At 36.8% G+C, this 25,927-nt stretch overlaps 1 protein-coding gene across 14 annotated transcripts in view; it reads right to left on the minus strand.

The window, feature by feature from the left end:
• The window catches only part of Spef2 (sperm flagellar 2), a 146,316-nt gene that overhangs the window by 79,452 nt on the left and 40,937 nt on the right, over positions 1-25,927 (minus strand). For all 14 annotated transcript variants that reach the window (XR_007591165.1, XR_007591164.1, XR_007591163.1 and 11 more), the window contains one exon: positions 15,516-15,684. Coding sequence is in view for 8 of the 14 variants with exons in the window: in XM_050139019.1 (XP_049994976.1) it covers positions 15,516-15,684 (169 nt within the window). In the remaining 6 variants the exon portion in view is untranslated. The remainder of the gene's footprint in view (positions 1-15,515; positions 15,685-25,927) is intronic.

Consider the following 25,927-nt stretch of genomic DNA (forward strand, 5'->3'; position numbering starts at 1 on the left):
ACGGCATTGAAATATTAAAATGAAGGTGGGGGCAGGGAGCGTAGAGGGATGGGAAACTGATGTTGGGGTGTATTGTATGGGAGAAGACACTATTTTCAATAAAACTTTTAAAAAGTAAATCCAAGTTGTAATAAATAGAACCTAACCTATACTGTAATTAATTATATTGTAAAAAAACAATAACAATACTACCTTCATATTATAGAATATTAAAGAAAATCTTCACACAGAACATTAAAAAAACTTTTAAAATATTAGTTTTAGAAGTATTTTTTATTAACAGAAAACAATTAATCTGTTTTATATTGTGGCATTTAAATTAGTTTAGAACATCTTTATTGAAACTAAAACAGGAGGTTCATTAATTAAATATTAAAAATAGGAATGAGCACAAGCAAGGAACTCAGGACCGCGAGGGGTGCACCCATACACTGAGACAATGGGGATGTTCTATCGGGAACTCACCAAGGCCAGCTGGCCTGGGTCTGAAAAAGCCTGGGTTAAAACCGGTCTTGCTGAACATAGTGGACAATGAGGACTACTGAGACCTCAAGAACAATGGCAATGGGTTTTTGATCCTACTGTACCTATTGGTTTCGTGGGAGCCTAGGCAGTTTTGTGGATGCTCACTTTACTAGACCTGGATGGAGGTGGGTGGTCCTTGGACTTCCCACAGGGCAGGGAACCCTGATTGCTCTTTGGGCTGACGAGGGAGGGGGACTTGACTGGGGGAGGGGGAGGGAAAGGGGAGGCGGCGGTGGGGAAGAGACAGAAATCTTTAATAAATAAATAAATTAAAATAAAAAAATAAAAAAATAGGAATGAAAGTAATTTTTAACTAGAAGAACCCAAAAAGGAGTAATTATAGACATAAAAGGGAAATAAAATTAGAAGGTAAATCCATGAGGTAATATTTATTAATAAATTCCCAGGACATGATTTATGAAACTCATCTTGCTAATGGCTTGGCACAAAGGTGAAGAACAACGTGTATCTATGTCACCGTGCAATGGAAGGACAGTAGCATCGGACATGAAGGAGACTTGAAAATTATTAACTTCTATGTGAATAAACCTTGAAGCTGAAGTTGTTAGAGAACTCTGTTTAGTAACACAATAATAGCTTAATAGATACATTTTATTTTCTTAATTGAACAGAAATTTATTGTTAAAAATTTAGAATAAAAAGTTCTCCAATGTATTTGTTAATGTTAGTCCTATCCTTACACGCACACACACACACATGCACACTCACATAGACGTGCACACTCATGTACATACACTATAACAAATATAGTTGACAAGAACTTCGTTTTAAAAGAAAATTACAGGGAACCCTGACTGCTCTTTGGGCTGACGAGGGAGGGGGACTTGGTTGGGGGAGGGGGAGGGAAAGGGGAGGCGGCGGTGGGGAAGAGACAGAAATCTTTAATAAATAAATAAAAATTTAAAAAAAAGATTAGGCCAGAAAAGACAGATTGTCAAACTTAAAAAAAATAAAATAAAAATAAAAAAAAAAAAAGAAAATTACAACCAATCACACTGGAAAATGTTTTGTAAAAACCACACATACGATATTAAAATGTTCCCAATAACAATAAGATATGCCACAATACATACAAGCTGTTTGGCACCTTATTTTTATTTGGAATTAGTATTATACAGCCTATATCTCAAACTCAGTTTTTAAAACTCAGTGTGTTGGTACAGTGGTGCAGATATGTCAAGCTTGGCACAATTCCAAAATGTCAAGTCTAAATTTCAAAATGTACTGCTTTTTAATGATGGTCAATTTGATAATCACTTCGGTTATTTCACTTGCCCCAAGAATTTTAACTTAGTTGTCCCTGTCTAAATCATGCTACTAGGAAGAACACAAGGAAGCCACCAGGGAAAAAAACATAAAACATTCTGTTCCCATAAAACCAAAGGGCAAGCAAAGATGACATTTCTTTAGAAAATACAAACCAATTTGTACAAGTCTGAACTGCCTGTCTTTTCCGAATAGGACAGTTCGTTTTTCCAAAAGAAGAGTAAGTATGTTTATCTTGACTGTAAGTGTATGATTTAATTAAAGTTTCCTATTTTCTGGATATGCTTAGGAACTGTGCATTTTGAAAACTCATTGGCTAGATTGAATCCCAAATTTGAGTACTATTTTTCACCTTAGCCTCATGACTGATAAATTGTTCAATAGTAATTGACAAGTCATATTTGGGTATTAAAAACAATTCTTTATTTTGCATTCTTAATATTTCACTGATAATGCACAATCATTCAAAATGACAGATTCTGCCTAAACTCATGCTATCATAAGTATACATTTTTAGACTTATTTTTAATTTTCATTTATGTGTGCATTGTGCTTGTACAGATGTCATAGGACCATGGTGCCAATGGAGGAGAGAAGAGGGTACTGGAACTCATAGAACTGGATTTACAGGTGGTTGGGAGCAACCCAGCATGGGTACTGGAAACAGACTCCTCTTACCACTTTCTCCAATCCCTTTCTAAACATTTGTAAATAAGAAAAAATGTATTGATTATTTGTTGCTTTTTAGGCCATTTTGTAGGGTATTTTGGCAGTGCTTCTAAAACTCTAGTTATGAGTAAACAAACATTTTTTCTAAGTTCTTGACTTTTCTTTTATCACTATTTTTAATATACTATATCTGACAAGGAAATACTTTCCAGAAAACACATTGTCAAGTTTGATAAGTGCTGTGGGTCATGTTCTTAGTCTGGTGCCAGAATTCCTCAGATGACAACACAGGAGATAAAAAAAATCCTTGGAACAAACAAAACTTATCCTTGAGGCAAAGTATTCCTAAGGATTGTTTTAAAATCCAAAGAAATAAACCTATAATTATAATTTAAAATGTCTTCCCACTTCTATATAAATAACATTTTATATTTCTTCTAGGGCTGGGGATATAGCTCTAAGGCAGAGCATTTGCCTAGCACGTGTGAGATCTTAAGTTCAATTCCAAGCAACACACACTAACAAAAAGGAAACTTGTTTTAATTTAATAATGTTGGTTTTGCTAGTCCAGTGCATAACTATCTGCACTATCCAGATTTAAAGGGTGCATGACTGTGCATATTTTGCATCATAAATGATTATGTGCTTCTGTTTTCATTCACTGGATCTGGTTATACTTTTAAGTAGAGAAATGATAATGACTGTATGTAAACTTGCCAGCAAGGAGGTAGCCAAGTAAGAAAACAAGAACGAATTCTCTTATTACAAGTTGAAGTGCTAGATGCCAAAGTTCTGATAATTTTTTAGCTGTGCAGACTTTTGGCCTTTCTAAAGGAAACAGACTCACATGTAAGTTTAATATCTCTGACGCCCATAAAGATTCTGCTTCTCACATGTTCTGTATTTTTGTTGACTTTTCACCTTGAGGCACAATTTAATTGTTGTAAAGATCAAATGAAATAATACTGTATACAAGCCAATAAAACCATTGACGACAAACACCAGAGGAGTTGCCAGGCACTGCTGGAGGCATTTAACAGTAACACATCTTCAAAGACAAATCCCAGTCAGCTTTGCCTTAGTTAGAAAGCGTGCCTCCTCACAAAAGGGTCAAATAAAGCCCTTCTACATCACTGGGTTAGTTACAGATTATGGCCAAACACAATGGAATAGAACATTGACTGTGAAGAGAACAGAATGTTCTGGCTCGGAAAAGAACTGGTCTGACCTATGGAGATAAGCAGAGAGAGATTGGAATAGCACATTGAGCTGGACCACATGAAGGACAGCTTCCACACAAAGACCAGTGAGAAAGGAACAAGGACATAATGAGTAAAAAGGAGATCAGAAAAACTGGAAAACAGGAGAAACTGAAACTAAAGTTGAAAACTGTGACTACAAATGACCTAAAGAGTTAAAGAAGAACCAGAGTATTCTAGCAGATTTTTACGTTTATTACTAATGTAGATGTTATTAAAGCAATGTCATAAGATATAATTCACACCTTCAGATATTGTTACAAATATACACTTTGGGCTGTTAATTTCAAGATACTAATGCCTGTAGTGGGCAAACTAGGTAAGTATCACTTGATACAAATCATTGCTTTAATGGGGGGTGGGGGATGTATTCTACATTATTCCTCTGAATTAGGTAAGCTATCAAATGCATATAGGAATTGCTTAAAATATCTTTATAATTTTTGTAGTGCCTACATAAATGCAATAAGTATCTAGTTTTGAGATGTGTGTGCAAGACCCAAGAGCCATCTCTCCTTGTCAATTCATACCTACTCAAAAACAGATCATAAAACTATAACAGTAAATACTCGCTTCTCTTGGTGAAAAGGTGTAGTTAGTTCACCAGTACAGGTTTTATTAATTGACCCACAATTAGTTTTCCAGAGCCTGATTCTGAATGTCTAGGCTCATGGTCTGCACATACTGTTCTTATCGTCACATAATATGTGGACCTAACACTCAGCTGTGCATCCCAGATTCAAAGTGCTCGTGTGCTTCTTTGTCTTTGGTTGGAGAAACTTCAATGGTTTACTGAGACATCTCTTTCTAATCATTTTTCGTCAGTCTTATCTTTTAAAATTCCTGTAGGCTGATTTTTTGAATCCTTGGACTTTTAAGGATCATTGTGAATATTGACAAATAGCATCTACTTTATGGGCTGAGGTTTATACTTCAAGAACAGATATAGATCTACTTCCTGTTGATTCTGTCCTTGACTATCACGTGGCCTCAGTTACTGACTGCTGTTTCTGTTGAGGTTGCATGCTTTCTCAACAGATTATTTCTCTTCTTTTATAATATAATAGCCACTGATAAAACAAAGTTATGAATATATATGTGTGTCATTTTTATTTCTTAAAACACCTTAAAAATTAAAACTAAGAAGGTTGTTCTTCCTTCCCTATTTTTAATGGAGATATAGTTTATATAAAGTGGGATAAATGGAATTTAGTCCTTAGGAGATGTTCATTATGAGTCCCTAAAATCTTGGTTTAACAGTTGTGCAACATTCCATCAACCCAAATTTTCGAGTTATATCAATATACTTATTAGTGGCATAACAATGTGGCTTCTGTGGAATGATAGTCATAGTCTAATGGTCCAGAGAATCTGGTTTTTGTTTCCTCAGATGACTAAGACTTACCAGCACTTGTTTACATGACCTGGGGTAACCCAGGTAGACCCAGTCAGGAATGTTCTTGTCAATTACAATTCAATTAAAAAGGAAAAGATAAAAGACATGCAAAAATCTCTCCCCTCCAAGATAGAAAAAGCTTGTTTCCCAGTCAATACAACATGTTGCCTGTTTTCTATATATTCTCATTTCCTTAAGTATTCTTGAAATGCAATATGTTAAACTATTGAACAACATTCTATAATTCTGTTATGTAAATAGACATTATCTTGCTAGAGTAGCCAAAGATACAGGACAAAATATTCCAACAGACTTAATTCAAGAAACCACATATGTTAATATGTCATGAAATATTCTCCATTCAAAGCATAGCTAATTCATGACAATTCCACCACAGGAAAACAATTAAACTGCCTTCATTTTGCAGTTACTTTGGAAGACTTTCAATTGGCAAACCAATCTGAAAGAAATGAAGGACAGCTGAGTCTATGATTCCTGAAATGCAGCTAATTCTTGAACTAGTAGTCTAAGGGGTGATGGGATCTATAGCAAATTTCAGGTGACCTTGTTCTTATGTTGATCATGAGGACTCTTTCAGGTTAGATCTCTCATGTTCCATGATGGACAGCAGAGTAGTAAGTAGTCCAAGGCAGGAATGAAAATGGGAAGAATGGTAGAAACCATTCACCCATGAGTTGAAAGTCATGTTCTAGAAGGGCCAGTGCAGGGCAATTAATTAAAATATTTATACTGAAAAAATGTGACTTGGACCAGAGCAGTGCACATTTGCTATGCACTCTCTTTATGCTCTTTATGCGCTCTCTGTGTACACAGACAAGAATTCAGAGGGATCTGGTGACAGTGGTGCAGCTGTAATTCCAGCATTTGGGAGGCTGAGACAAGAAATTGCTTCTAGTGTGTGTCCAACCTGGGATATATAATTTCTTAAAAACCAGCCAAACAAAAACACAGACCGAGAGAGAGAGAGAAACACTCACAAAGAGCTTTATTTCCAAGTCAGTGATGGATTTTGAGTCCTTGCCCTCACATCTTGCTAAGGGGGCCTTGTCTGAACCCCTCCAAGAATTCCTGGATTGCCCAGCTACTTTTGGAACTGTTACACATCTTTCAAGACAATGACTTTCAAAATAAGAAGGGTTTGACCAGAACCCTTCTTAAAATGGCATTATATACTGGTGTATGTAAGGCAGAGAAACAAAACTCTAGTGAACGAAATGTTTATACTTACTACATGTCATGTATATTATTTCATTTTATTATATTTTTATTCTGCTTCTACATATTTGGACCATAAATAATTGTTGTAGCTCACATATTAATTTAATAATTTTCATTCAAAATTTAAAGTATCCAAATACTAACAAATACAATAAAAAGTTAAATGTGTTGGAAAATAGACCCATGAAGTATAGATAACTTCTGAATATTGACTGACTGAGAATCAGTCAATTAGTAATATAGTTTATATGTGCACCAAAATAAACGAGTCATTGCACAGACATTTAATGCTAGTAATTTGATTTTTTTTACAATGACAGTTCAAATCTTCAAATAAAACAGACAGATAAAATAAAAAACCAAACTATGAGCAAGCTCAGAAAACGTCATTTCTATAAACAGAAGATAGAAAGTATCTCAACAATATGCATGGAATTAGTTGATGTAGAAAGAACTTCTAAAAGAAACAGACCAACAGGAAACTTCTAGAAATGATAAACTCAGCAGTGTGGCAGATTACAAAATCAACTTGAAAAAAATCAAAGACTTTTCTATACCACACCAAATGTAGAGAGAAAGACTACGCTCCCATTTACAATAACCTAAAAAATAAAATAACTAGAAAGAAACCTAGCCCAGCAAGTGAAGGACCTCCACAATGTAAACTTTAAACCTGTGAAGAGAGATAAAAACACAAAAATAGAAAGATATACTCATGGGTCGGTAGAATTAACACTGTGAAAATAACCATTCTAACAATCCCATCTTATTATGCACAGAAATACAAAATCTCTATCCAGAAATTCATATGTAACCAGAAAGACGCTGGATAGTGAAAACAATCTTGGGCAAAAAGAATAAAGCTGGAAGAATTACAACTACACACCTTCAATTATATTACATGGTCATAGCAATCAAAACAATATGGTATTGACACAACATGAAACACTTAGACTAATGGGATAAAATCAAAAACTCACACATGAACACATGTGACTTTACTCATTTGATATTTGACGAAGGTAACAAAAACATAGGCTGGAAAATAGAGTATCTTCAACAAATGCTTTGGTAAGATTATATGTTCACATGCATATGAACAAAATTCGACTCATATCTATCACATTACACAAAAACAAATCAAAATGGATCAAAGACCTGAACCCTGAAACTTGAAACACTAAAACTGCTAGAAGAAAACATGATACAGGTGTAGGAAATGACTTCCTGAATAGGAGTCCATTTGCTCAAGAGGTAAGGCCAAGTGGGACTACATGAAACGTAAAAGCTTCTCCATAGATAAAGAAATTTAAAAAAAAAAAATTAGCTGGGAAAAGGTAGTCCAGAAGAAAGGAGAAAATGTTTTCCAGCTATATATTACACAGAAGATTATTATCCAGAATATATAAAGATCTAAAAAAAAAGACCCAATAATAAAAAAAATGGCCTTTTCAAAAATGGGCCTGGAACATGAATATAGAGGGTTTGAAAGAGGAAAAAGCTACAAAACCCTGTCTTGAAAAACAAAACAAAACAAAAAGAAAGAGGGAAAAAAAAAGAGGGAGGTATCTCAAAAGGTGTTTATAATACGTAGCAATTAGGGAAATGCAAACCAAAACAAATTGGAAATTTCCTTTTACCCAAGCCAGAATGAAAAATAAAGGTAACAACGAACAATAAATTCTGGGGGAGAGGGAATGAAGTAGGGTTAATTTACTATTGGCGGGATTGTAGTGTGATACAGTCACTATGGAAGCTGGTGTAGATAATTCCCAAAAAGCTAAAACTAAATCTAGTCTATGACCCGCCTCTACCTCTTCTTGGTATATGCCCAAAAAACTCAGGCTTCTCCTCTGCAGATATTTATTCAACCACGTACATTGGTGCTCTATTCACAGTAGCTAGGAAATGGAAATAACCTAAGAACCATACAACTGACAAATAGATAATAAAAACATGGTATATACACTAGGGAGTTCCACTGCAGGCAAGTGGGCGTAACTAGAAAAGATGGTGTTGAGTGATTTAGTGAGGTCACTCAGACCCTGAAAGACAAGCATGACACGCTCTCTCTCACTGCAGGCACCTGGCTCTCAACCTTCAGATGGGAGTGCAGAGCCCACAGTGACCTCAGAAACAGGAAAACAAAGCCGGACCATTGCCAGGATGGGGAATTAGTGAGCAATGGAGAGGGCATTAGCAGGATACAAGTGATCTGATCATGGAAATAGGAAAAAGGGCTCCTTACAGAGGGGAAGGGAGGTAAATACAGAAAAAGGTGGGAGGAGAGTAAAGCAGAATACAAGAGATGTAACAGGGCAAATGGGAAGGGCTCTTAGGGATGGTAAATACAGGAGAAAGAAGGATGTGCATCAAATAATATCAAGGACATCTGAAAAAGTCATAAGGAATCATAAGTATTTACCAAAACAAAAAGCTGTATGACACCCATATCTCTGTATATAATTACAGAAGTTTTAATGAATTTTTCTCATCTGGGCTAACAGTTCTCCCACCGAGAGCAAAAGACCATCTAACAAAAACCACAATAGCATACATGAGAAGCCTTCTTTTGAGCTATTGACCAGGACTATCCAATAGACTCCCAAAACATCCAGCCTTTAACTATTGCCCTTGGTTACCCACTTTAGTGGAAGGTAAATCCCTACTGCTGAAGGTACCATGTACTTCAGAAACTGGATTGATCAGAAGTCCTTCTACCTGAGGAATAGCTTCCGTGGTACTAGAATGTGTCATGCAAGTGCCCAAAGTAAAAGCAATAAATGTTTTACTCATGTGCCTATGAGCCACATAAATAACCAGCAGGCCACAATAACCCTATGGATTATTGAACCCTTGGTGATAACCAATAGCTCTATAATTGAACTTAAGAGCCACTCAACAAGAGGGAGACCATGCTTGGTTCTGAAAGTAAGTAAAGTCATGGTTATTGAAGGAGCACTTACACAACCACTAATTTCTGAACCAGTATAATCCCTGACAGCAACCAATAAACATTTGCCCTTATGACCACAGTTAAATGTACTCTTTATCCTTCATCAAGGAAACTTCTCTTTCTAACAGATGGAGACAATTACAAGAAACTATAACCAATCACAGCACAGAGTAGTGGAGTCTAGTCCCCACGGAAACATCCACATAACACTACCACACTTAAGGCTCACTGAACATCGCCGAAGATGGGGCTGAAAGATTTTAAGAGCCAGACGATCAGGGTGTTCGCACTGAAATTGTGTTTCCTAGTAATGTCAGAAGCCAAACTATAGAGTCTCACCAATATGACTGCCCAAATGTGAGCTGAACAAGGAAAACACTAGTGAGCATGGCAAACTGGATGGAGAAAAAGCCATGAGGATTCAATGCTACACAAAGAACTAAAGAAGTCTGGGAATGGGACAAGTGGCCTTCCCCAGGGAAGAGTGCATCAATTGGTTGTTCAGTACCAAATGGTCAGCTTGACAAAATTACATACAGCATTGTATAGACTGTAAAATCTTATTTGGAACATGCATATGTATACCTACATATGCACGCCATGGCGGTGAGAAGAGAGGTGGGGGGGAGAGAAAGAGGATAGAGAGAGAGCACGAATATGAAGAAGTGGGGAGAGGTATACAAGAAGGTTTTGAGGGAAAATAAGCAAGGGAGATTAAATTATAGTTCCAAAATTTTTTAAAGAAAATGTTTACACTTTAAGTGCTCTGATGCTCCCTAAAGACGTACATGTTACCATCTTACAAAAGGAGCCAAACAAAAGGCTCTATTAAATGGGTTAAAAACTGTTCAAAGCTGTTACCACAGAATGCTAAGAATTGACTCCAGGGACAGAAAAGGAATCCCAGGGAAGTATGGGTATTATTTGTATTGTTGGTTATTTAATAGCACTAATTAATTGTAATGAATGTAGCGAAACTGCAATACCAATTATACATCATGATTGATTTGAAATTTGTATCTCCCCTGAAGTCCATGTTAGAATTTCATAAGCAACACAACAGTATTAAGAAGGTGGAGTGTCTTAGGAGGTAAACAGGCTCTGGGGTATTCATACTCAGGAGGTTCAGGATTAGAGCTTCATTAAAGCGTGTAAGGAGCTGAGCCCTGAGGTGAGCGTGAGTGCAGAATTATCAATGGTATGTTGGAAGTGGGTACTGGACACTCACCAGACACCAAATCTACCTGCAGTTTGTTCTTAGAGTTTCCCATTTCCTAAACTGTATCAATAAAATTTTGCTTTTTGCAAATAGATAATAAAGAAATAGACCATTTCTTTAGGCAATCACCTCCATTAAGCTGAAGAAATGCTTTTGAATGGCAGCACAAAGCATTTCTTTTAAAATGAAATAAATGTAAATAACTTCTATTACTTTCTGTAGGGCTGAATTTGTGGGAGCCTAGGCAGTTTGGATGCTCACCTTACTAGACCTGGATGGAGGTGGGTGGTCCTTGGACTTCCCACAGGGCAGGGAACCCTGATTGCTCTTTGGGCTGACGAGGAAGGGGGACTTGATTGGGGGAGGGGGAGGGAAAGGGGAGGCGGAAGAGGGGAAGAGACAGAAATCTTTAATAAATAAAGAAAAAAAGAAAGAAAGAAAGAAAGAAAGAAAAAAGAAAAAAATGAAAAAAAATGTAAATAACTTATTAATGTGTGACATCTTAAACCACCACAGGTATAAGAAGGAAAAGAAAAGATAAAGCCACCTTTAAATATAAGAGTGAATATGAATAATTCAGTTTTTAATTTTATTTTACTCAGAAAGATGATAGCTAAAAGGTTTTAATTTTTAACAAAGGAGGATCCTCAAATAAAACAGACGAATAGGGACCATCACTTAAGGCAAAGGAAATCCAGTGTCACCTGCGTTAGCATCAGCCTAAACCTAGGGCTGTAAACATTTTTCCCTGAGGAAGTCCACACTCAGAAACTGCCCTGCTTCACTTGTACAGCAGAATCGGTCAAACATCATCCATCAGAAACTCAAGTGAGTACACCGAAGATGCCAGAGAAGACGTAAGAGGTGTCAGGACTGAGGTAATCACAAGCTGGAAAGGTGGGAAGGTCTAAGCACCAGGGCTGAGCCAAGGGTCCAGGAGAGGGATTAGGTAAGATCTTCCTGTGGAAGAAGTTGTATGTGAACTGGTTGGTCTATGTCAGACTCCTATAAGGGAATTTCCCTCAGGGCTGCTAAACTAGTTTAAAGAAGGTATCTGATGACCAAGTACGTGCAAATCAGCTGTAGACACTCCAGATAATTAGAGCAATCAGCTACCGTGCTCCCAAGCCTCTAAGTCCTCTTCCATGCCAGCTTCATTTTCATTTTCTAACCTCGTTTTGACCCAGCTTACTTTGCCCACCAGCTAACTGCAAAGGACTTAGCTCCATCCCACCTCTGCCCCTTCATGTTTCTGGTCTCTTGAGAAACAGTTTCAGACATCTTGCTTCTAGGTCTGAAATCTCAACAAATCCTTGCCCCAGATCTCTTTGCTGACCTTCTTGCAGTAGGGCTTGGTGTACAGAGAGCATTAAATGTGATGAAACACACCTCTTGCTGCTCTAAACTACAAGTTCTGGACCCAATATTCCAGTCATTGCATTTGGGAACTTTGGCTTTCCAGAGGGAAAGCCATGTTTCACAAAGAAGCGGGGCAAGAATGAAGGTATTAGTCCCTCTTTTGCTGTCATGGTCATCTCTCTCCATGCCTCCTTTCTCCCAACTACTCCAGAATCCTGAGGCTCTATAGGTGTTGCACAACTCAAGTTCATGCGAATGACACAGGATTGTCAGGAAAAGCAGAAAGGGTGTTTATTTATCTTCCCTAACTGCTTATTCAGCTCATGGGATCTGATAGCCACACGGGACTTCTGGAACACTGTATGGGAATGGTTTAATAACCAGGTATCAGTGGGGTAAGTGCATTTGAGAAGGTGGCAGAAAGAAGAAGGTGATTAACATGCCTGCAATTTTACAAAAGAACTCTTATGGAATGGGCTCTGTATTGGAGGTTTCAGAACAGTTTTAAATGTTGCATTTACTCAGGGAAGGGAGCCTGGCAGCTTTGATATGTTGCTTGATTTCTAATCACGGATGGGTGTGGTTGGGTATTTCCTGGACAGTCTGGCCTTTAAATTCCAGAGGAGTCTGAGGTTGGCAGAAGGGATGTACCTCCAGGGTGAAGTTGGAATCTACTGCCAGGAAACACAAACTTGGCCCCATAGTCAGTCACAAAGGAAAAACTGAAGTAGCAACTGTCTCACTTGCTACCTGGAATTCCATAGTGAATTGAAGAGTATTTTTACTAGATTCAAGATTATAGGTAGCCAACACTTTGGTCTTTAACTTATTCCATCCTTTTTTGTTCTCAGTGATCTGGAAATGTAAATTATTCGTGGTGCAGTGAATAGTTGACTCTGCAGATGCAGACTCAATGGATGTCGAAACTGACAGTTATAACTCCTAAACTCAGTCAGTAGGCAATTGTTAGTAAGATGCTGTGCAAGAAGACTGTTCCCAGTCAGAACCATAGAGAGGACATCATTTGGGATTTGGGAGGGTCACAAATTCAGCAGGATGAATCATGGGTCTGTCTGCTCTCTGTGACTGTGCTAGTGGTTATTCTGGAAGGGTTGGGTGAATACCTGGTACCTGGTTGAGACACTCCCAATGTCTGTTGGGTCTTAAGAGCTCCTTCCTTCTTTTTGCTAAATAACTCAGTCTCTTAAGCCTATTGCAATGGCCTGGGACGCCCTCTGCCCTAGGGATGGCTGTTTCATGATGCCCTTCCTTCTCAGCAGATAGGAAGATTTCTAGCAACATTAGTTATTTGCTAGCACTTCTTTACAAGTAGCCATTCTAGAAATAGATCATGATGGTAGGTTACCAAGGAGAGTATGAGTTCTTAGGGCCCTGAGCTCAAACATGGATGATGTCAGTTCTTCAGGGACAGAAAGTATGGATATCAATAAAGCATGCCAAGAATGCCAATGCTTCTGAAGATCTGCCTTAACTTCTAGCATTAGAAATCCTGAACAAATTTAGCAATAGCAAATATAGGCAAGCAACTAGTCTATGATCTAAACCAGGATAAACTATCCTTCTGTATAGAATATCAAGATTGATAACACATTTTATGAGTTGAAATATTTTCTTGTATGTAGGAATATTTAGATAAAGTTCTTCAAAAGAACAAAGTACTCATGATAGTAAACAATAACTAAAAAAATCAGTTTATTGGACAATCTGCATAAGACCTAATTTAAGTCTGCAATTAAAAAGAACAAAATGCATAAAGTAGGAAATTGCAAGGGAATTTTCATTAAAAGAAAAACAGCAAAGACGCTAAACAAAAAGAATTGCACTGACTTACAGATGTTCACACAGTCCTAACAAAACTCGACAATTTCCTGCCAAACAAACATGCCAGGGGCCTCAGGATGTGGGTAAGACAAGCTTGTTCCTGTGGTAAGCATTTCCCAAACAATGAGAATAGTTAGAAACACAGAGCCTTCATAGTGGTGGCCTACCTGTCTCCTGAGTTATGAGAAAAAGAACAGAGTCAACCAGACTGTTCCAAGAAATAACCGAGAAAAAAAATACTGAATTATGAATCAGCCAAAAACTGTCACATGACTCTGCTTTAATTGGACTTCTTAATTTATAATGGGAATTAATACCTTAACATAGTTTGATATTTATCAAATAACATCTTTTCCCACGAGACATTATCTTTTGGGTTGACATATAAGGTGCACATACAGTTCCACAGCCAAACTAGATAAAATCTATATGTAGTTCTTAAGTTTCTACTCAATCCAAAATAAATAATCCTATCAAGGAAATAAATATATATGGTCATGCAATTAAAATAAGGTTTACATTTAATTTCCCATAATCTGATATTGTTTCCTTAATTTTTTTTAGCAGAGTCTTAACTTCTTTTAATATCTACACATCAGTATTATTTTGTTCATTTCCCTGGTCATCGCCATGAAGTCATTTTCTGCATTCATCTTTATAGTAAATGTTAATAACTATTCACTATTTGTAAATGACTAAGACTAATCCCCCATCATTCATCCCTGTTTTCATACTGTATTTGCTAACCTTCTAGAAGTCAGTGCTATTCTAACAATAATATTCTCAGTCTTTACTCCATGGTTGTGCATTTACCCGGAAACTGCATTCAAGAGCCACCACTTTTATAACATTATAAGGCTGAGATGAAGTGGGATGTGGAGAGTTGAATGGTAAAAAAAAAAAGAGTATGCATTACTTAAATCCAATACACCATGCATTGGACTAAACCATCAACATTTACCAAATAAGATAGGTACATTATTATTTCATAAATTGAGGTTCCAAATGTCTTTAGTGCTTAAGGATTAGATACCTGATATCTATAGTCAGCAATGGACAATGCCGCTGTTTTACCCAAAGGTTTCTAGACAACTTTCTAATAGGCAGTGGTAGTATTTCCATTTCTTTGAAATAAAAATGATTTCTTTGAACTCCTCTCTTAACTCAATATAAAGTATATCATAAATTGTTATAAACAATACATTATATGTATACCTATACCAATTTATCAGGGGACTTCATAAATACATATAATTTAAGCATTAAATAAAATAGAACTAAAAATAGATAAAATATACAATTTGTATCCAATATTCTTGTTATTTGCATAAATGTTGTATGAATTTATGTCACTCTAATTCATAATCCCCTTCCTTTCCATCTTGCCTGCAATACTAGATACTACTGAGATAAATTGCTTTGGAAATGATCTTTTAACAATGATTTTTGAAGCAAAGATAGAAAGCTCATAAAAGAAAAATTCTAGTGAGGTGTCCTTCTGGCATTTGTTTGCTCAATGTATTACAGTTAATTATTTTTAGACTGCTCCGGTTTACTGTGAACAGTAGATAACAATGATAAATATTTTGAACAGGTAAAAGTTAGTTGTATATATATAAATATATATGAATTAATATAAGAGAAAATGCAAATATAACATGTCTGTTTTCATTAATAGGAATCAAGTAAAATACCACAAATTAACACTAAGGAAAAGAATTTATTGTGTTCGATTCACTCAGATTATTCCATATTAGTATGTACCTTATATTCTTCATAATCATTTTTATCAAGCAAGTTCTTTTTGTCCAGCTCTATAAGATGTCCCTCAGTGGGTTCTGTAATCCCATTTTTAAGAGAAGGCTGTTCATAGATGGGTTTCCCGCTAAAAAAGAGTTCTTTCCAATCATGCATCATCTTATGTGGAATAAGACTATTGGGACAAAAGGAAAAAAAAGGGATTAATGCATAGTTTAGTGAAATACACACTTTAATCACTGGGTCATTTTTTAAATCCTTAAATAAATGACTCCCTTCATTAGACTTAAAGGGAAATAATTAATTCTAACATGTTTAAAGGTTATCACATGTATAATGTCAGAATGATCACATACATTAGACTTTTCTATAATGATGATATGCACATAAGTAAACTGTTATTTTAAAGGAGCCTTGGTATGCTTACAGAAGTAGAATGCTAGATCATTTAAATTATGTCCTCAGATTGCAGTCACTTGATACCAATGCTGGGAATTACAAAGCCTAAGTTTTTGGACCACTCTCACTGCTTTAGATAACTGTTCTTCTACACCACAGACAACGAGAAATATTTGAAGTGTCAGTGACACTCAGCAATGTTTAAGTTCCAGACATTTCATAAAAAAGAATAGGGAATGTAATTGGTAGCCTCCAAAAGCCAGCTCCAGGAAGAAAAGCAAAAGTAATTACATAAACAAGAGATCAGCTGAGAATTATACAATGGGAAAATGTAACAGTGTGACCTGACCAGATTTGGGGGTTTGAGAAAAGTCTTTTTGAAGAAATGTCTCCTAAGCTGAGCCCCAAAGAATGCCTCAGAGGTAGTCAGGACAGAGTGACCAGAAAACATCTCTGAGAGGAACAAAATGTGTGAGAGAAAAAGGTTGGTATGACTCTGACAATGTCTCTTTAAAGAAAAAATGGTTCATCTAGAATTTGAAATCACAACTCAAAAATTTGTATTTACAACATGGATAGTACTTGAAGGGATGCTATGTGATGAACCCTGATACAAAAGGGCAGATATTCTGTGCTTCCCCGAACAGGGCATGCCTAGAAAAAATGTATTTGAAGACATAAATTAAAATTGAGACCATCAAGAGCTGGAAGAGGCAGTACCTGTTATTCAATGAGTACAGTTCTAAAAATCTTTCCTGGCTATGTGGTCAAGGGTCTTAAAAATCAGCTCTCATCATCTTTGCATCCTTTCTCCTTTCTTACTTTTTCACTTATTGAGTGGAAGGCTAAAATTACCTTCCTTCCTTCTTGCAGGGTTTTAATGTTCCTTTTAGTGGTGATTTCAGTACAACATTTCTAGGGGTTCTCTGGCTTTGTAATTGCAATCCATTAAATTACTCCACTCACAAAAAGAAATGGAAAAAGAAACAGCTATCTGGTCTTTACTGTAATTTTTCTCACACAGAAGGATGCAAGGACAGCAACAGCTAAAATGGCTAAAGCAGAAATGCTTTTGAATTCAGCCTCTCTAGAATTCAGGAATATTGATAGGCAACCTTGCTTCTCAGGACTCTGACCTCACACTCCCCGACCCAAGGTGTTGACTGACTTTCCAGGGGAAGGAAGATACTTGCAGGGACTTCTTGCATAAATGTCCCCCTTTCTTCTTAACTGTAATTCTTTTTTAAAAAATTTATTAATCCTTAGAGAATTTTATACAATATACTGATCATGTTCACACCTCAATTCTCCTATGTCTGCCCACTTCCACTCTACTTCTTGTCCTTTTAAATTTTTTTATGTGTTAATTTGAATTGAATTATAACACTTTCTTTCCCCATCCCTTTCATCTCCTCCAGCCCCTCTCAGCTCGCTCAACCTCTCCTGCACCCTGTCACTCTCGGGTTGATAGCCTATTTTTGCCTATTTTTATTGGATTTCCACTCTCACCACTTTGCTAGACAAGCATTTTACATCTTTTCTACCTACAATCCATCATCAAAGAGGCTTCTCTTTTCTTTACAGCAAATGGAGAACATCACAGAAAACCATACTTGGGGAGCATGTTAGGCTCCCCCAAATTAAAGGATTGTGAGGAGCATAAGAACAACAGATATATCTTTGTCACAGTGCCTGCATCTATGCCTCAGAGAATGTCCCAGAAAAGGAGGCAGACATAGTGTAAGAGCCAGGGTATCTAGGGATGTACTGTGAAGCAGACTCTACTAGAAATTGCTGCAGAAACAAGACCTGAACCATGCTATAAATAGAATCATCTGGTACACAAGCTTTTCATTTAGCACAATTATCTGGAGATTCAATAAGAGTCTCATGTATCAATAATTTATTCTTTTTATTGCTCAGTAAATGCCATGGCATAGATATACCACGAATTAATCATCACTTGTTGACAACATATGTGTAGCCATTGGTATTAGGCTATTACTCCATGGATTCTATAAGCATATGTTCATAGGATTCTGTGTCAGTATACATTGGAAACTTTTTAGGGAAATGTCCATATGCTAGTTGCATATTCAGCTTTTTAGGAAATTTCCAAACTATCTTCCAGAAAGGTGCTACCTTTTTACCCTTACTAATGATGAATAAGTGATTTTCTAAATATCAATTAGAGCAACATTTGGTGTCATTTTCCCTCACTTTAGACATTCTGAAAGTGTGAATGATCTTTCACTGCAATCTCAGTTTACATTTCTCTAATGACTAATGAGATTGAAATTTTAAGTGTATTGTTCAGTAATATGTTTTACTTTCCTTGATGCATGTTATAGTTTGGATTGATTTTGTTTTGTTTACTAGTAAAGTTTTTTTTCCTGTATTTCTTTCTGTTTCTTCAGCTTACATATTCTTCAGTAATTGTAGTGATATTTCATTTGTAGTTTAATAAATAAAGCTTGCCTGAAGATCAGAGAGTAAAACGGCCCCACTGGTCAGCCTCACAGACCAGGCAGTGGTGACACATACCTTTATTCCCAGTAGCCACACTAATTTTCCACAGAAACCAGGGAGTAGTGGTGCACACCTTTAACCCCAGCTCTAGAGAGGCATATAATATGGGAGGAGACACCTCTCACACACAGTCTCAATCTGAAGATTCCTGGAGGCAGACTCAACATTTTGCACTGAGGTAGAGGTAAGAGCCAGTGTCTGGCTGTTTGGCTCTTCTGAACTTCAGGTTGAACCCCTTTATATGTCTCTGGATTTTTATTAATTGTGCTACAGGTAATTTCATATATGAGTACAGTGAATGTAGAACATACCCAACTCACTCCATTCTCTATCTCCTGAGGGATTTCCACCCTTATATCATCCTCCTCCTAAGTTCATTTCTTCTTCCTCTTTCCTTCCTTTTTCTTCCTCACAATACCCTGAGATTACAATTAGTGCTGTCTATATGCACATGAATAAATGATCAGCAGCTGAGGTGTGGACAACCTATGCATGGCCCACACTACTGAATCAAACTGACTGAGACCTCACCACTTAGGAGCTGTTGGCAGGTGACAGCTTCTGAGGGTAGGTAAGACATTGTTTTCCTTTGGCAACTTTAGTGAATGCACATCATCTACCATTCCTCTGTTCAAACTGGTTTATAAATATTCTACCCACTTCCATGTCTTATTGTCTTTTTCAAAGCAGCTGTTTAATTCTATAAAAGTCCATTTTTTGACTTCTATTTCTTGCACAGCAAAACGCTTTCCATTGTAAAGAAATATAGTCTGTCATGTTTTTCTCTTACAAATCATGGCTTTGGTACCATGTCTAAGGCCTTTTTGGCTATTCATAGGACAACAAAACATTTCTCTCACGAGAAGAATTTTATACCCTCTTTTATAGTTCCACCGAGGACTTACTTTCATTTAATTTTTCATGGGTCAATTAAAATTTTTATTTTTGTACCTGTGAATATCTAATTGCACCAGTATTATTTCCTAACAAGGCTGCCTTTATTACATCAAAGTACTTTAGAATCTTAGTCAAAATCAGGTGTGTCAGTTTTTGGTGATTTGTGTTTGGGCTATGCTATTCTGACCAACTGATCTGTGTGTTGGCCCTTCTACTAACAATTCATACTATTCAGTATCTCATGAATCACAGAACTGGTGTGTTCACTCCTTCTAATACATTCTTCCTTTCTAGTTACTTTATTTCGCATATGAATGCAATTATAGTCTCATCTATATTATAGCATAAAGGGGTAATAGTGGTTTCATAAAGTGAAATGGAATTTGATTGTTTTTCTTCTCTAAAAGGCATGTGATAATTGTTTTGGAAATGAAGTTTAGCTATTAATGTTTGGAAGAAATCTTCAATAATAATATCTGGGACTGAAATTTCCTTTTGAAGACTCATGAAATTACAAATTTAATTTCCTTAAGGGTTATAGGCCTTTACAAATTCAACCAGTAACGGAGTCTGCCAAATTTCATGGAGGTGCTTTACAACATCTGTTTTCTGAGAAGTCAGCTCATCTCTTCTGTGAGCGCAGTCAAGTGTGCTCCATCATCCACACGCCTCTTGCTAATCCTTCTGGTGTCTAATGGCTCTGAGGTAATATCCACGGCTTTGTTCCTGATGCTCATAGGTTATGTCATCTCCATTTCTTTCTGCTCTTTATTATCTCCTTCCTTTTCACTTTGGGTGTATTTCCCCTTTCTTGTTTTAGATTTCTGAGGTACCAGTGTCAGTGATGGAAAATTAATATTCTTTTTTAAGACTAGTTTATGCTGTAATTTTCCACCAGCACTATTCTTGCTGTGTCTCAAAAAACTTTCCTGTGTTGTATTTTCATTTCATCTCATTCAGTATACTTTTATATTCCCCTTAAGATTTCCTATTAGCTCTGAGGTTCTGAATTTCCAAGTACTTGGAGTTTCTCCATTTTTTATTCTTTGATAATTTCATACAAAGAGTTCGGACCACATTCATCCTCATTCCTAATCCCTCCCGGTCTACCCAACTTTTGTGTCTTATTTTTACACTTTAAGTCCAATTTGTTCTACTGCTTAAATATTCACTGATGCGTGGCCTTCTGCTGGAGCATGGTTGAAATACATAGATTTCTCATTTGAATCTATTCCTCAAGGATCACACTCCAAGTTTTAAGTGTTTTCAATTTGTTGAAGTTTATTCTATGTTAACAGTTCTCAATCTGTAACTCTCAACTCTTTTTGGGGTTACACATCAGATATCCTGCATATAAGATATTAACAGTATGAACTGAAACAGTAGCAAAATTGCAGTTATGAAGTATCAATGAAATAATTTTTTGGTTAGGTGTCACTACAACATGAGAAACTGTATTAAAAGTTCACAGAATTAGGAACGTTGAAAACCACTCTATATATGTCCTGGGATAGTGAATTAGTCAAGGTTCTTTAGAGGAATATAACTGATAGAAAGAATGTCTGTCTATCTATCTATCTATCTATCTATCTTCATCATCATTTGTCTAATTTATTAAAGTGGATTACAAGCTGTAGTCCAGTTATTACAACAATGGCTATCAATGAAAAGTATAAGAACAGAGTAGTTGTTCAGTCCTCCATGTTGGTTTTCTCAGCTGGTCTTCAGTATACGTCCAAACCTAAAGTAGGCTCTAATGTCAGTGAAGGAATGAACGTGCCAGCAAGAGTGAGGGCAAACAGGCCAAGAGCAAGAGTTCCTTTCCGTGTACTATATGTAAGTTGCTATTAGAAAGTGTGGGCCCGATTAGAGGTGAATCTTCCCATCTCAAAAGATCTGGATTAAAAGTGAGTCTTCCAACTTTAAATGATTTAATTTAAAAAAAAAACCCTCACAGATGTATCTAGTTACATGAGTTTTAGTTGATTCCAGATGTAGTCAAGCTGACAACCAAGAATAGCAATCACACAGAGAGAGAGAGAGAGAGAGAGAGAGAGAGAGAGAGAGAGAGAGAGAGAGAGAGAGAGAGAGAGAGAGAGAGAGGAGAGAGAGAGAGAGAGACTACCTGTACACAGTTTCCATAAGGTTTTGACTCTAATCAATATTAGCCCACGGTACTGGGTGAAGTGGTGATGACAGTTATTAGAGCTGACTGATTGGCAGTGTTGGTTTCTGTCACAGCATTGCCCAATTTCTGAGTTATTTCTGTAAGTTGTTGAGGTCTCGGTCTATGATTGAAGAACTTTCCATCTGTTTCTGATCAGATTTTTCCTATTTTGTAGTTCAAATATTGGAGGACACATGATAAAGTTGCTGTGACTTCTCATTGCATGGATCCTTTATAACATGCGATGTTCCTCTCTGTTTCTGCTAATTTACCTTGCTCTAACATCTGTTTTGTCTATTATCAATATAAAATCCTATGTTCTATTTTGATTCATATATACATCTAATATATATTTTTATTTTTCTTACCCAGAATCTGCCCATGTCATCTTATTTGAAATTAATTTCTTGTAGATGTCATAAAGTTTGGTTTTACTTTTTGATCTACCAATCATTGTCTTTTAATTACTATATTCAGAGATGAAATTATTATATGAAGGTGAAGTCTATTAATTTGTATTTCAAGGGGTTTTAATTATTTTCTTTTCCTTGTTTACTGTGGATTAAATGATTGTTTCCTCAAATCTCTTTTAATGTATCTGTAACACAGCCGGTACAGGTTATTTAGGAAGTGTAATAGATATATTGTGCGTATACCATTTATGTATCTGCTACATTTTTGTCACTGACAGACAAAATGGCCTTTTTTATGTCTCTTTGAATTCATCAGATGGTGACTAAAGGTTTTCTCCGTGCACATTGAACGGAGCCTTGCACAGTATCTTTTTTTTTTTAAATATTTGTTTATTATGTATACAGTATTCTGCCTGCAAGCCAGAAGAGGGCACCAGACTTCATTACAGATGGTGGGAATTGAACTCAGGACCTTTGGAAGAGCAGGCAATGCTCTTAACCGCTGAACCATCTCTCCAGCCCCCATTGCACAGTATCTTAAGTTCACTCCTTTTGCCTTCTCAAGAGGTGAAGGCAACCTCTTCTCGCTCATCCTGTTGCTTACTGAGTTCTTTCTCTGCCTTGCCTATTCCAAGTTTTCTTTTATATAAGAACTTCCTTCCTGGTAAGAAAACATCTTTTAGCCAGCCACTGAAGGGTAGCTATGCTGGCAATACATGTTCTTAGTAATCATGATCTATCAATGTCAGATTTCCCCTTCATTCCTTATAGGTTTCTTTAAAACTTTTTAAAACTTATTTATTTTGGCCGGGCGGTGGTGGCGCACGCCTTTAATCCCAGCACTCGGGAGGCAGAGACAGGCGGATCTCTGTGAGTTCGAGACCAGCCTGGTCTACAAGAGCTAGTGCCAGGACAGGCTCCAAAACCACAGAGAAACCCTGTCTCGAAAAAAATTAGTTTGTTTTGCCTACATGTATGCTCGTGCACCACATATATGGTTGATTGCCGCAGAGGTCAGAAAAAGATATCAAATTCCTTGGAAGTGGGGTCCTTGGAAGTGGGGTAATGGCTAGTATGATCCACCCCGTCGATGCTAAGGATTAGACCTGGTCTTCTCCACAGATGCTCTAACATTCTAACCCATTTTTCCAGGCCCTGGGGTATAAGATTCTGGGTTGAGAGTTCTTTGCTCTGAAACTTGGTTTCTGAAAAGACATGATCTGTCATTTAAAATGTTTTTCTCTAAAGCTGTTTCCTTGTGGGCTTTCATGGCAACTTTTTTTTCAAGTTTTCAAAAATTTAGTTATGATATACCTCTATATCAAGTTACTTGGATTTATCTTATTTGGAGTTTGCTTGATCTTTTGACTCTTTAGATTCATGTCTCTTGACAAGCTCTTGAAAATTTTTTTAAATATTTATTTATTTATGATGTATACAATATTCTCTCTGTGTGTATGCCTGCAGGCCAGAGAGGGTATCCAGACCTCATTACAGATGGTTGTGAGCCACCATGTGGTTGCTGGGAATTGAACTCAGGACCTTTGGAAGAGCAGGCAATGCTCTTAACCGCTGAGCCATCTCTCCAGCCCGCTCTTGAAATTTTTAAATATTATTTTTTTGAGTACTCGTTAGCCCATATTTGTTTTCTATTTCCAGGACTGAAATGCTATGTGTAATACTTTGTGTCTTGGGTTATAATCAGAGCCTGTGGGTTGAGAGCTTGGTCATCAAACTGACACTATTAGCAAAACATGAAACTTTTAAGAGGGAAGGTCCTGATGGGAGGGTAGGTATTGAGGGTGTGTTTGAAGGGAACATTGGGACTCTAGCTTCTCTGTTCCAGTTCCTTGCTGTCAGTATGTAATATGCTTCCCTGCCACATACTTTTATCATGATCTCCATGTTTTCCTACCTTCCCCAGGCCCAGACTAAATAGCCATAAACAACAGCTTCTGAAGCTATGTCTCCAAATAAAAATTTCATCTTCATAAGATGTTTCATCTCAGCATTCTTTGCAGTGACAGAAGACATGACACTAGTGACCAGTCCGTTGCCTGGGACTCTGCTTAATGTTTCAACCTCCTATCTCTGTTATTCACATTGGACAGCTTCTATTAGTCTTCTAGTCTCTGAGTCTTTTTCTCTGTCTGCTTCATTCTGCTGATGTGCCCAACCACGAAGCACTTATTTTGGGTACTGTACTTTTCTATTATAAAATTTCCATTTAATACTAATTTTTATTACATCTCTGTTCTGTGACTATACTCTTTTGCATTTGTTTCAAGCAGGTCATAATTGCTCACTGGAGCACTTTGCCGTAGCTGCTTAAAATTCTGAATTAGATAATTGTAAGACTTCTGTCGTCCTGGCGTTGACATCTGCACTCATTTCCTAGGGGTGTTATAACAATCTACCACAAACTGGGTGGAAGAAAAGACTAGTAATTGGTTGTTTCTTGTAGTGTCACAAGACAGAATTTTTAAATTGAGATGTCAGCAAGCCCAGGTATCTTCTGAGAGCCACAGCAAACCCTTTGCTGCCCTTCCCAGTTTTTGATGATGTGCTGGAAATATTTGGCTTTTATTGGCTTGCAGCTCAATAGCTCTTTGACTTTGTCGTAGCAGGTGTCTTTGTTGTGTCTCTCCCTCTTTTTTACAATGACTCTAGTTTTGTTTAATTAGCCAACATATTGTCGTAAACAGACATATCTGTAAGGTTTCTACTTCCAAACAAGGACACATCTAAAGTTCTATGAATAATGCAGTTAAGTACATAACAGCATTATACATTGTCTTTTTCACTTCCAGTCTGAACTCTTTCTGGTTCTTCACATAACGGGCAACATAACTTTTTGCCATACTTTGCGTCTCTGTTTTGGTTGCTTTTTCTGAAAATGTTCTGGCAAAGGAAAATGTAAATATTATCTCATTATTGACGAGGGTGGATAAAAATCCCTAAGTGTCTGACACACAAGGAAAGGAGACCACTGCAACTCTTGGGAGGAGACAGGAGTTTTGCTTTCACAGTCTCCATAGCTTATACTGTAGAGATCTTTGCATCCCTGGAATGATCCTATGAGGCCCTCTCTGACACATGCCATTGAGACTGCAAGGGTTTTCTACCATGCCCAGGTAGAAATAGAAATCCATGCTTTCTGCTTGATCTTCCTGTCACCATCCTGATAAATAGGCGACTTGTTTTGTTTTGTTTTTCGAGACAGGGTTTCTCTGTGTAACAGTCCTCGCTGTCCTGGAACTAGCTCTTGTAGACCAGGCTAGCCTCAGACTCACAGAGATTCACCTGCCTCTGCCTTTCAAGGGCTGGAACTAAAGGCATGGTGTCCCTTTTTACATTGCAAGGGTCCATAAAAATACCTATCCTTGTTGGCATGAGTAGAGGTGAGATTATAATTTTGCCCATGAAATTTAGGGAGAAAGCAGGTGCTATTATTAAAGCTTTTCAATTTGATAGCTTATTTCTTTATTGGAAGCCCTATACCATTAATGTATCCGAAGCAGAAAAAAAAATCAGGTTTTATATAGCATATTTGAAGCAAAATTAAAATACATGGAGGCCAATACTTCACAATTTGTTAGACCCAAGTCATCAACCACCTGAATTTTCTCTACATTCACTTTTTTATGTGGTTTATGGCTAGGGGTTTAAATGTATTCAGTGGGATAAATAGGGATATGTGGATTTATTCTACTCATTCCCAAACAGAATTTGGTTTGCTTTTTTTGTGTCTTAAAATTATGGACTTTTATTTGCTTAGAGATATCTGTGTCTAATTATATACTCTTTTAAACCTTTGATTGATCTTATTTTTAACATAAAATTCAGTTCTTGTAAAATACTGTTTTTAACTACGGTAATGACTTGTGTCAGTTTTCCTATTTCATTCATCACTTCTGCATATTTTTGTCCTTAAAACTATATCAGAATTATATTTTCTATATATTATACAAATTATGTATAATTATACATAATAAAATATGTAATATAACAAA

Source organism: Alexandromys fortis, unplaced genomic scaffold, assembly GCF_014885135.2.
Source record: "Alexandromys fortis isolate MF-2015 unplaced genomic scaffold, M_Fortis_MF-2015_v1.1 scaffold_37, whole genome shotgun sequence".
Classification (NCBI taxonomy): domain Eukaryota; kingdom Metazoa; phylum Chordata; class Mammalia; order Rodentia; family Cricetidae; genus Alexandromys; species Alexandromys fortis.